The 13539-nt window shown below is 35.3% G+C and overlaps 1 protein-coding gene across 4 annotated transcripts in view; it reads left to right on the top strand.

Annotated features, from left to right (window-relative positions):
* LIPI (lipase I) overlaps positions 1 to 13322 on the top strand; it is a 38829-nt gene extending 25507 nt beyond the window's left edge. For all 4 annotated transcript variants that reach the window (XM_037058851.1, XM_037058852.1, XM_037058850.1 and 1 more), the window contains 3 exons: positions 245 to 353; positions 4063 to 4239; positions 12923 to 13322. In XM_037058851.1, coding sequence (XP_036914746.1) covers positions 245 to 353; positions 4063 to 4239; positions 12923 to 13010 — 374 coding nt within the window. In that variant the 3' untranslated portion in view covers positions 13011 to 13322. The remainder of the gene's footprint in view (positions 1 to 244; positions 354 to 4062; positions 4240 to 12922) is intronic.
* Positions 13323 to 13539: the final 217 nt, after the last annotated feature.

Here is a 13539-nt window from a genome sequence, read left to right as displayed (position 1 = left end):
AGTATTCACTAATACTATTTGTTCATCTCTTCACTATACCCTTCATTGTCTGGCAGACTTTGTCCTTTTTTTTGTTTTTAAATCCAGTTAAAAATTGACAGGAAGTAAACTATATTACCCATGTACCAAATAAGTGCCTCTTGATGTTATTTGTATATGTTTATAATATGTCCCTAGATTATACACATATATACCAAAAGAATTTTTTAAAATGTGAACTGCCTTCTATATATTTGTTTTGTAGCCTATTATTTTGTACTCAGTATTGTTTTGGATGACACTCTGAAGGATGGCATTATAACACTTAGATTATTAAGTCAGCTTGGAAAAGTTGAAGAACCAAAGCTCTATGCGTAAGTATAATTTAGTATTATTTTTATCCAGAAATAAAATGTTTGTTTTTGCCAGCATCCACTTTGGAAGATAATTCAAATCATGTAAACTTGTTTCACCAGGCTGCTTTCAAAGGCATAGATAGTGGTAGGAGTGTGCCCGATTTCAATGGTAGCACTGAGACTGCTACCCTAGAACAGTTGCTTCAACCTGGCTGAGAAGGCAAGGAGGTTGTGAGTCTTCATTTCCTTTACAAACATCATGTCCTATGCAGAGCACTGTGAAATACCCAGGTGTTTTATTCAAATACTTGAATTAGTGCATTTTTTATAAAGGAATACAAAATATGGACTACTTATCTATGGTAAATCTGTCCATCTAAGTCTGGCCAGTGAATTTATTATTTTTCCATTAATATCCTTGCTAATAAATTTAGTTATGCTTTGGGATTTACCTACATTAGATGCCAGGGAAGTCAGAGACATTTAAATGAGCTTTTATTTCCCTTTCCAAATAGGAATATTTGCTTTCTGTAAAAGAACATGTCACATTATACAGTAGACAATGAGAATCATCTATAATTATATCATTTAGGGACATTCAGTTTTACCATTTGATTTATAACCATTTCTCCTCCTTTTCCTTCTTCACCTCCTCTTTTTTTGTCCTATATTTTCTTTTAGTACATGACCCTGTGCACACACATATTATTTTTTAAAATTGGGATCTTGTTGCTTGATCTTGTGTCTTGATTTTTATGTAAATGCTATACTGTGATCACTTTTCTCTGTGTCATTAAAGTCATATACATTAAAATATACTAAATATATTAATATGCCAATCTACAATTTTAAGCCATTATCAATAATGGATATTGAGGTGCGAATAACTCCTTAGATGGGTGGCTAATGGGGGGATTAGAGGAACAAGAACAGAAAGGTGATTATTGTAATAATTGATATGAAAGATCATGGGGATATTAACCAAGTAAGTGAAAATGGGTTTTTAAGATTTAGGATAGATCTGTTTTTACAACTAGACATGTGAGAGTGAATGAAATAAACCAATCTAGAGGGACTTCAAGTGTTAATCTCTAGGACTACTTAAGTTATGGTGCCATTCACTGAGCCCGAAGCTACATGGAGAGGAATCAATGTAATCATTCAATAAAATTCTTGAGAGCTTCTATAAGCCAGTAACTGCACTACAAATTGGGGGGTAGAATTTTGGATTAACTAGATTTTTATCTTTATATCGTCTAGGGCAGCAGAAAGACTTCACAAGTATATAATACAAATAAAATGATGTTTGTCATTTCTCTGTTCAAACAATTTTTAATGACTGTCCACACAGAAGTAGGTACTGTGCTAAGTTCTGAGGGTAATGCCAAAAAGAAAAATAGACTTGGTCCTACTCTCGTTAGGCTTCCATCCTAATGAAAAATATAAAGGTAATTAAGTAATTATAAAAATATGTAAATAAAATCTGTCATATATATGTATATATATCATAATATGTCTTGAGGCACACGATGGTGTGAAAGGAAACATAAAATTGGGGTGAGGGGGTGAGAATTAGTGGGGCCACTACACGTTTCTTTAGGGATGTTTTATACTCATTGATTAGGACGTAAATGATGGGATGGAGTTAGTCTGCTTTGCTGTGTTCCAGGCAGAGAGGCCAACACAGGCAAAGCTCCTGAAGCAGGAGGGAGCAGTCGATTTCTGGGGCTGAACAAAGAGCGTTATGTCTGAAAATACAGGCAGGGAAAGCAAGAGAGACCTGAGAGAGGTGGAAAGCACCTAGGTTTTGTAGGAACTAGAACTTGTGGGACATGTTCCAGGATTTCTATTTTATTCATGGGGCGAATGGAAACCACTGACATGCTTTAGCTGAGGCAGTCTGGTTGGGACAGGACTGGATTTTTATTTTGGAAAAACAGTTTGACCACAGTAGATGGGAAGCAGGAAAGACAGGGTAAGACATTCTTACTGTTGTAAGAATATGGGCAAGAAACGGTCCTGAGATAAGAGTGTTTGCACTGGTAATGGATAAATAAGGATGAATTCAAAGCACATTTGAGGAATTTCACAAGTAAAGTCAGTTGTAATTTGTGATTGACTGGGTGTGTGGAACGAAAGAGAGGATACCATGAAGGATGAATCCTAGTTGTCTGATTTGGGGAATAAGCAGGGGTTGCTGTTTAAAATGGTAAGGGAATGTGTAGATTCTGATTTTTTTGAGAGGTGGGTGTTGGGGACAGTATCATTAGATTTAGTGTATTGAGCTTTAGGTATCCTCCAGATGAATATCCAAATGGACATGGTGAATAACAGCAGGTATATTGTCTGAATCCAGCAGACAGGACCAAGCTGGAGGCAGAGATTTGGTGGTCACAAACCAAGGTATTTGAAACCATTGGAGTGGGTGTGACTTTGTGGAGTAAGGTAACACACACCCAGTTGGATATGCTCATTTTGAAATATCTCTGAGAAACCTAGATAAGCTCTTGGACAAAAATTAGAGGTGTGACCAATGACATATTCTGTGGAAGAGGCAGCAGTGACTCACTCTGGAGTGTACAGAGATAAACTTTGAGGGAGTGATAACCATTCCTGGCCGACCTGCTGTGGAGGTTCAAAAGGAGAGGAGAGCAAGATAAATACAAGATAAATACAAGATGGAGCTAGTGCCGGGTGCCGGCTGGTTGCACTTGTGCTGTTCTATGTGTGATTGAGACTTGTGCACAAGTAAGACATTGCCTCAAAGAAGGAAATTATTTTAACAGATTTTAAAAATACTCTTTCTCTCCTTTCTCCCCTCCCCTCCCCTCCCCTTCCCTCTGTCCCCCTTTTTCCTGTTCTTCCCTTCTCCCCTTCCCTTTTCCCTCCTCCCCCCCCCCTTCCTCTCTCTTCTCACTTTCATTTTCCTCAGAGTTCTGTTTGGAGTCAGCAGACTCGTGTTGACCCCAGGGCCCCACATTCCTTACAAAGGATATGGGGCCTTATCCATTCCACATATGGATAAGGGACTGAGCAGAGTGGTAAAGAGTGTTGACGTGGCTGTGTTTGCATCCAGTTTTGCATTCACTTGCTTAGAAAAGACACTTATACTCCCTGATACTCAGTTTCCTCATCTGTAAAATGGTAACACAAATAGTACCTAATAAAAGGAATTGTGGAGATCACTAAATAAGATCAAGTATGTAAAGCTTTATTGTAGTTCTATCAAACAATCAGGAAATTGTGCTTATTTAATATTGAATTTATTTATTTTTTCTTTAGAAACTCAGGCGTTTACAATTGTGTCTTTAAATCACAAATATTTGACAAAGTGGCACAGAAGAACAAAGGGTCATTATTTGAGCACCCATTCTATCCAGGGAACTCTGGTAGTTGTTTGGGGGTCTAAAAAAAGAAGCATAAGATGATTTATCTAATTTTAGACAAAGGAATAATCTAAACACCTAGTCAGAAAGATAAGATGTCCCACTTTTTTTGAAAAAGTATTCTCTAAATATCATGTATAAGGATGAAAATATTATTATTTTATATATTTTGTTCTAAATTACTGTTTAAATTATTTAAATAATTACTTAAATAATGTTTCTTGTTTGGCCTTTTCCTATATGATTGGTCTCTATACCGCATTGTTCATATTATATTGATTTTAGAGTTAAGTTATATTTCAAAGTACTGATATTCTGAGTATGTCAAATTTTCTGTTTAGGAATAATAAATCACTTTATAAAGTTCAAGAAGTCAAGATTCTTGCTCAGTTTTTAAACGATGTTGTAAATATCTCAAGCATCGGTTTGGCATATTATCAGAGCTCAAATCATCAGTGTTCCACATGCCAATATAGAATCCAGCGTCTCATGTTAAAATCCCTTACATATCCAGAGAGGTAAGAAAATAAATTTAGATTTAAATATGTTGTCTTTTAAACTTGAAAATACGGTTTGCTATAAAATGCTTTAAGAATTTAAGTACTCAAATATCTGTTTTTTGTGTATTTCAAATTATATTTTATGAGACTATCTAAAAGGTATAAAATGCATTTTGTTTGGAGGAGATTCATTTAGAATCACATCACCCCACCAAAGAAAAACACACACAGTTATTGCATAAGACACAACAAAAATGAAAAGAGTAAGACAAATGTCTGCCTTAGAAGTTTATCAATAATTTTTACATGTACATATATATTTACAGAGTGGTTTATTGTCCTTTTATACAATCCTTTAGATGAGGTCCAACTGACTATAGTAAGACATATAATTGCAGAACTTATAAACCGTCATGGTTTTCAATGATCTTTTCTTTTGCCTAACTTTATTACTCTCTATCTGAGAAGGGAATATTGTCCATTTTCATCCACTGTAGCTAAGATTCTACCAATTGTTAGAGATTCAACCCCAAGAGTATACTGACAGGAGTCAGACTTTAGCATATATACAATAACAACATGAGGAGAATCTGACTCTGCACTTGTAAGAAAAATTGTATTGTATTTTTCCCAATACCATTTAGTGCCCCATACCCCCTCCCCCTGCAGTTTTACAGCCCCGGTCTTGGTTGGTCAGTAACATCGCCAATATCTCTATTCCCCAAATTGTGACACCAGCATTACTCTCTGGGTACCATTTTTTAAAAGACAATAGACTCTAACAGCATTTTCCTAAGCCCATTTGATATGCTGTTCTTGGTTTGATGTCCTCACAACCAAGGAGGTTTTTCCCACCATCCTTGACCTCATGGTCTTGACATACCAATACATGTCCACATTGGCAGAACCCATATTGCCATGAAAACGCCCCTGTGAAAGCACTAAGAACCACTCAGAGGTCTTCAGTGAGCTGATCATCTGGCAGTTTGAGTAGGAGGTGTTCTCACAGGGAGCATGAACCAAGTGCTGACGTCAATAGGTGTGGGGATTGCTAGAAATCTCTCTTCTTTAGTTGGGCAACACTTAATTTTTATTCTTCTGTATTAATTATTCTCTGTATTAATATATTTGATTTCCTATTTGCCTATCTATGGGTGTTGTTGAACTTAGTAAATAGAATTTTGGGAGAATAAAATAATAAACATGGTAAGTAATATTTATTTAGATGACATATATATCAAATAGAGGAGAGTTGGGGCAATTCTTTAAAGCATAAGTTATTTTGTAACTTGGTATAAAAGAATATTTAGTAATTCAAAAGTCAATAAGTAAGATGTTATTAAAATGGAAAAATACTGGGATAATTTTACTGTCCTTTTCTTTTGAAATATGGAAATATATGGATATTTTTAGTTAAGAATATTAGCAACATTATTCCCTGACAAAATGTATTGGGGGGATTATGAGGTCGTGCTTGAAGGACTGAAGATTTGAATAGCATGGACCCACTTATACATGGATAGTTTTTTAAAAATAAATATACTTTAAAAGTTTTTGAAGATTTGTGAAAATTTGAAAAAACTGTACAGGAATCACATAGCATAGAAATTTAAAAAAAATTACAGCTAGGTATGTCATGAACACATACAATATATGTATGTATTTTCTGTTCCTTATGATTTTCCTAATATTTTCTTTTTTCTGGCTTACTTTATTGCAAGAATACAGTACAATACATATACATACAAAATATGTGTTAATTGACTACTTACTTATGTTATCAGGGAGGCTTCCAGGCAACAGTAGGCTATTAGTAATTAAGTTTTGGGGGAGTCAAAAGTTAAACACAGATTTCCAACTATGTGTGGGATCTGCACTCCTAATCCCTGCTTTGTTCAAGGGACAGTTGTACTTCTGCTGTCCCCAAAACTAGGTTTTAAAGGGCCAGGATTGTTGCACCATCAGATTCCCTTAAATCCCCCCTCCCCTATTAATACCTCTGTGAGCATCAGGAAAGTAACTATAAACAGTGAAGTTAGAGGCTTTAGCTTGCATACTCTTTTTCTGGCATTTAGATGTAAAGCGTATATATTGTCCAGGAATGAAGTCTTCTTTCTATACACCATAAATGGAAAGAGAAACAAAAGCAATACCTCCATCGTATAGAAAAAGCACACAATGGAAATCTTGGCCAGGCACCAAAAATTTAGCTAGAATCACTGTACATAAAACATTACAGGAGCTTAAAATGAGAAAGATAAATTTAGTTCCATATGTCTAAACAGTAAAAGGAACCAAGGATGTATCTGCCCTATGTGTATATGGGCAAATACCAAGCCTAGATTCACTTCTCACTGTTTAAACTGTGTAGAGTCATGAAGGTTATTCCCTTCAACAGTTTCTAGGGTCACTGTTCACATAGATAACAGTACAATCACAATGTACTGGAAGCTTTGCAACATCATGAATCTGTTTATAACAGTTTTCTCTTTCCAACCATAAGTTAATGGCGGCTGTCTTGTGTGTAATAATCAACTTAGTTTTTCTCTTATTGTTGGATACTTCATTTGTCTTCAGTATTTGCTTATCACAAACACTGGCTATGCATAGACAACTATCTACACTTTGAACAGTTCCCTGGTTTTATATTCGTAGAAGACATTTTAAGGAGAAGACACATTTTCAAATCTTCCACCTCACCACATGGTGTTCACACCTTGACACAGAATGCTGGTGAGCCTACCGATGGTCACTGCACTCCCTTCATGCATTTCTAAGTGACTTATTTTAAGGAGAAAGGAAGGGCAGACAGATGTGACCGCTGTTATGGTTCAGCCATTATGTTCTTCTTTATGATTTACATAGAGAAATGTTTTATGCAACTCATTCATTAGTTTGGTAAGAAATAGGGTGAAGTCATAGGGATATGTTACAGCACAAAAAGTAAGCATGCATGTAACTGACCTCTATGTGAAATTCAGTGGATAGACTATGGAAATTTACCAAATTTACAAAATTTTCTACTCAGGGGAAAAAAAACTAAAATACATTGTGGGTGTTTAGCAAAACTGTTAACACCCCCTGCTGGCCAGAGATGCTAACAGATGCTTGGATAAAATGTATGCCTCAAATTTAATTACCTAGATAATTGTCATAACTATTTAGTTGCTTTTCCTATTTAGATCTGTCCATACAGATAATGTGCAATTAATGAGAATTAGCACGGCCAAATTATTAGGAACAGGAGTTATAAAAATGTGATGCCTTATGCTCCAGATTAAATTGTGTAAGCACTCAACCAGTGATTATTTCTTTGTAACCAAGTGTGGTAAAGACTACAGTGTAGTTCTATTCTAAAGTTGTCTCGGAAAGCAGGGCCTTGGAATGTGGGGACTGACAGGTACATTCACAGTGTTGGTGATCTGGTATTACATCTTGAGAAAAGTTGGACTAAAGTTACCTTTTTAAACTTTACAGTAAAATTGCTCTTTCAGGCATACAGGTCTAGGAGTTTTGATAAGTTCATGTAGCCACCACAACCAAGATCCAGATCATTTCCATCAGTCACAGAAACTGTCTGGTGCCCTCACATTCATTTTCAACCGCGTTCCCCAATTCTATTTCCACTGTAGTAGTTTTGCCTTTCCCAAAATGTTACATAAATGGAATCATATAGTATATAGCCTTTTAAATATGGCTCCTCTCACTTAGCTTTGTGCATTTAAAATTTATCCATGTTCATCCTTATGTCCATGGAATCTTATGGATGACTAGTATTCTATGTACGGTATACCCGAGTTTCTTTATCCATTAACCAGTTGGAAGACATAGGGTTTGTTCACAGTTTTTGATATCTGTCTCTGAATAAAGCCAACATAAATATTTGCATGTTTTTGCACACATATTTTTATGTAAATATAAGTTTATTTTACTTGGATAAGTACCTGTCAGGGAGATTGCTGGATCATCTTGTAAACCTAGGTTTAACTTGACAGAGTATGTTGATGACCTCTGCCATTTGACTAAGGGCATTTACATCTTTTAATTCAATGTGATTATTAATGTGGGTGGTTTTAAATTTATCATCTTGCTATTTGGTGTTCTGTTTGTCCCATCCGTTCGTTGTTTCCTTTTTTCTCATTGTTTTCATTATTTTGTATAAATTGAGTAGTTCATGTGCCCACTTTATCTCTTATGGGTTTATAATCTATAACTCTTTTAAAAATATTTTAGATGTTTTGGGGGGATTGATATTATAATCTTTATCACAGTCTACCTTCAGGTGAATTTTACCATACAACATATAACATAAAAACTATATAGTAATATAACTACATTTCTTCCACTATAGATTTCATTTTGTTGTTGGAATACATTTTACTTTCACATATGCCAAAAATTCCATAATATAATCTATCATTTTTTTTTTACATTTTTTTTAAAGATTTTATTTATTTATTTATCTTTAGAGGGGAAGGAGAGGGAGAGAAACATCAATGTGTGGTTGCCTTTCGTGCGCCCCCTGCTGGGAGTTGGCCTGCAGGGAACCTGCCTGCAACCCAGGCATGTGCCCTGACTGGGAATCGAACCGCGATCATCTGGTTCGCAGGCCCGCACTCAATCCACTGAGCTACACCAGCCAGGGCCTAATCTATCATTTTTAAAGAGTCAAGCTATTAAAGAGATTATAAATACCTAGGAAAATTAATGTATTTATCCACTTAGTTACCACTTCTAGTGGAATTCTAAGCCATAGTAGTTGGATATTTTCATGTGGTATAATTTATTTTTTGACTAATAAAGTTTTTTAAACTCTATTTTTTTCTAGTGTAGGTCTGTTGATTGTGAATTGTTTTATACTTTTTGCATCTGTGAAAAATCTAATACCTTCATTTTAAAAGATAATTTATTGGGTTGTAGAATTCTAGTTTGACAGCTTTAAATTTTTGTTTTATTTTTACTTTGACTACTTTGAAGATGTTGCTGTACTGTCTTCTACTATGCATTATCCTAGTGAGAAATCTGTTACTATCCTTCCTTTGTTCCTGTGAGGAAAATATGCCATTTTTCTCTGGCTGGTTTTAAGATTTTGTCATTACTGATGTTAAACAATTTGATTATGTTGTAACTTGTAATTTTACCATACTTCTTGTGTTTGGAGCTTGTTGACATTCTGGGGCCTGTGGACTCATACATTTTATCAAATTTTATTAAAATTTTAACTATTTTTAAAAATCTTTTTGTGTGTCCCTTTTTATCTGCTCTCCCTTTGAGGATTCTAATGTCAAGTTTATTAGGCTTTATTATTGAAATTTTTCCACAGCTTACTAATGGTCTCAATTTTAAATTTATTTTTCTCTTTTATTTCATGTTGAATATATTTTATTGCTATGTCTTTAAGGTCACCATTCTTTCTTCTGTATTGTCTAATGTAATATGAATCTCATCCAGGGTACTTACTTTTATTGATTCTAGAGAGAGGGGAAGGGAGGGAGAAGGAGAGAAGCATGGCTGTGAGGGAGAAGCATCCATTGGTTGCCTCCCATATGTGCCCTGACCGGGATCAGACCTGGAGCCTTTTGGTTTGTGGGATGATGCCCAACCAACTGAGCCACACCAACCAGGGCCAGGGAACTTTTCATAACAGACATTGTAGCTTTCACTTCTGGAAGTTTGATTTGGATTTCTTTGTATCTCTTATGTCTCCACTTACCTATTTGAATGCATGGAAGACAGTTATATAATTCTTTTAATACCCTTGCCTGCTGATTCTTACAGCTCTGCTAGTTCTGGGCTGGTTTCAGTTGGTTGACCATTATGTTGGGTCCGTTTTCCTACTGCTTTGCATTCTTGGAAATTCTTGATTACATGCCAGACATTGAGTATTTTATCACATGGAGTGGTTATATTTTTGTAGCCCACTGAATATTCTTCAAATTTCTTCTCAAGATGCTGTTCAGTTACCTACAAACAAATTGATTCTTTCAGGTCCTGCTTTTAAGGTTTATTAGGCATACCTGGAGTAGTGTTCAGTTTAGGGTTCATTATTCTGACTACTGAGGCAAGACCTCTTTATGCATTTTATCAGAGACCTGTGAGTTGTTGGTTTTCCCCTTCTGACAGGTGGAGACAGGCACATGTGCTAGTGCTGGAGAACTAATCTTAGGTAACATTTTTAAAAGAATACTAGGGGTGCAGATGTACTGATATGTTGTGCAAAATCCATAAGGTGAATTTTGAAATGAGAAAGAATGTATATCTCTTGTAATTTGTCGTGATATATATGGATTGAAATCGAAAAAAAAACTAATTGTAATTGAATTTTAGAGAGATTATCACTGGATTATTTTATTAAAGTTTATAATTTATCAATACAGTGTGTTCATTTCTGCTAATGTGTGGTAAGCAAAGCACTAAAATGCAGTAGTTATTTCTTTTGGCAATTGGAAAAAAGCATAATATTTTTACCCCATGGTAACTCAACATGTGTCACAGACTTTTAAATAAAGTATGGATTTAAAAAAAAATCTTTTTTATTGCCTAGGGAGGAATTATTAGTAACAGAGTAAATTATTTCAAAATTAAAACCAGGACTGGATAGGCTTTTCACAACATAAAAACACACAAACTTGGTTTTCCTCTTATGTGCTGGTGAAATTTAACATTGTAAGCACTACAAACCTGCCTAAACTGTGTGTAATGCTTGTAGAGGCTTTGTATTGTGTGGAATACTTAATTATAAGTATACATTTAGTATATTACCAATTGAAGATAGTTCTATTAGTAACAGGGTTCAGAGGCTTTGTATTATTGTAGAAAAGAAAATCATCCCTGGCCAGTCACTCAGTTGGTTGGACCATCGTTCTATTCGCCAGAAGGTCGCAGGTTTGATCCCTGGTTGGGGCACCTACCAAGGTTGCAGGTTGGAAACCCAGTCAGGGTGCATACAGGAGGCAACTTACCTCTGTTTCTCTCGCATCATTGTTTCTCTCCTCTGCACGTTTCTCTCTGTCTCCCTCCCTCTATCTTTCGCCCTCTCTCACTCCCTTCTTTTCTCTCCAGAATCAATGGAAGAAAAACATATCCTTGGTGATGATTTAAAAAATGAAAAGCTAGCCCTGCAGGGCTGCTCAGGTGGTTGGAGTGTTGTCGGGGACAGCAAAATGGCACCAAAATGTTGCGGGTTCAGTTCCTGGTCAGAGTGCACACCTGTGTTGTGGGTTCATCCCTGGGTGGGGAGTGTCGGGGCGGCAACTGACTGATTGTTTTCTCTTACGTCCCTCTCTCTCTCTGCGACCCCCTTCCTCTCCTCTCTCAGATCAATAATAAAATAGCCTTGTGTGAGGATTGAAAAAAAGCCTATCTTAATATTGTGTACTACAATATGTGAATAGCAGTATTATTTAATGGCTGAGGTAATTTATCCATTGATAAGATTAATGGCACACTTGTCCTACTAGGGCCAGTTAAACAGGGAGGCGGAGGGAGACCCAGAACACTGAAGGCACGTTCAGCGAATAAGGGATGTGGTGCGATGAATAATCGATATAAATATGTATACATTTGGGTGGGGAGTGGTAAAGTCATTCCTCTACTTACGTCTTATAATAGAGAAAGATGAGTTTGATTTTTCAATTATATTCTGATTCTAAGAATGTAATAGAGATATTTTGCTAACACCTAAAAATTCTTAAGAGATTAAAGTATTATCATTTTATTGTACATTTACTGCTATAGTATTAACATTAAAATTTTAATATGCCTTTATTATTTTAAATGGAAAATACTATAGTATTTTCCATCAACTTTTATAATTAAAGGTGAATGCCTACATTTTATTACTTTTAAATACATTAGCAGAAAAAAGTTGGTTTATTTAAAAAATTAAATAATTTAACCTAAAAATTTTGTTGAATATTTTAAAAATGGATTCAGTGACACCTTAACCAAGCTAGAAGGCCGGGAGCTTGTGTCCTTTGAATCGGCAAAGTGCTTGTGACAAATAAGGGTGAATGACCAGCCCCTGTGACATTGAGTTGTCTCCTGGACTGTTCCGATTGCTGACACAGAAAATTTCTATTCATCACTACCATTTTTTTCTTTACCCTCCATTTCTGAACATTTACCAGTCTTTTATTAATTCTAGTGAATTGTGTTTTCGAAGATTTTCAAGATATTAAGAGGAAGATAACTAGACAAGATGCTTGATTTACCCCAGTGACTTAACTTCTCAAAAATCCTCAATTACCAACTACACAACCTCTCCCAGATATAGAATACTTCACATATTATCACTTCCATTTTAGTAGGTGGCAAAGATAATTGATTAAGTCACTTCATCAGCACTTGTCTGTTCAGTTCAGTGGTAAGAGAGGTGGCCTAGCCACTGAGTTGAGTTTGGGTTTCATTTATATTGGTGTTCAGCAATATCTCCCATGCATTGTACATATTTCATTGGAGCAGCAAAGAGAGAAGTTGAAACACAGAAATTCTCCTGTTCTTTTTTTCCCATAAACATTGTGTATGCCTCATCCCAGGAAAGCCCAGTAAGAGAGTGGAAACCTTGGTATAGGTTTGTTCCAACTCCCTGCGTTTGGAAAACTAGTTAGGTATAAGCATAACATATTCTAATATTTATGAGGAAAAGAAACTTTGTTGTTTTACTAAGAGTTTTTTCTTTCTTTTTTTTTCTCTCTCTTAGACCACCACTCTGTAGGTATGACTTCGTACTTAAAGAAAACAAAGAAGTATTTCTCAATCCATGTACTTGCAAACCAGAGGAAATATGACATGCCTTTTTCCATTAATTGCAACAACTTGTGAATTAATGAAGGTGTAACTGGGAACAATGTAATCAGCATTTCTTTTAGAATGCATTGTTCACTCTGTAAGTCAGATATTTCTACTTTTTTAGATAAACTTTTAAAAATCAAAAATATATAAAATTTAAAAATGTATATGACAAAGCATTCCAAGTTCATTCTAAAAGCTGTTTATTTCTGTTTACCTCAATCAACCATTTATCATAGAATGTTTCCCTTGTTTATCATTCATAGATAATATGTCTTTAGAAAAAAAGAGAAGCTTATTGCTTCAATACACTGTCTAAACATTCTCCATTTCTCAGACTACAGTGGCAAAATATATGAAAAATTTTTAATTGTAAATTTGTCACTGGGAGAAGCCACTTGGATTAATGGAAATCTTATAAACATAAATGCATTTTCTGTGTAGTGACCTATTTAGCATTTTTGTAATGTCTTGTAAATAAAAATTTTGTTTCTAAAATCTTTAGGAATATAATAATCTATGGGTCCA

Source organism: Sturnira hondurensis, unplaced genomic scaffold (genome assembly GCF_014824575.4).
Source record: "Sturnira hondurensis isolate 20B ecotype Veracruz unplaced genomic scaffold, ASM1482457v3 Scaffold0010428, whole genome shotgun sequence".
In the NCBI taxonomy this organism is placed as follows: domain Eukaryota; kingdom Metazoa; phylum Chordata; class Mammalia; order Chiroptera; family Phyllostomidae; genus Sturnira; species Sturnira hondurensis.
This window is presented reverse-complemented; position numbering and strand designations above follow the sequence as displayed.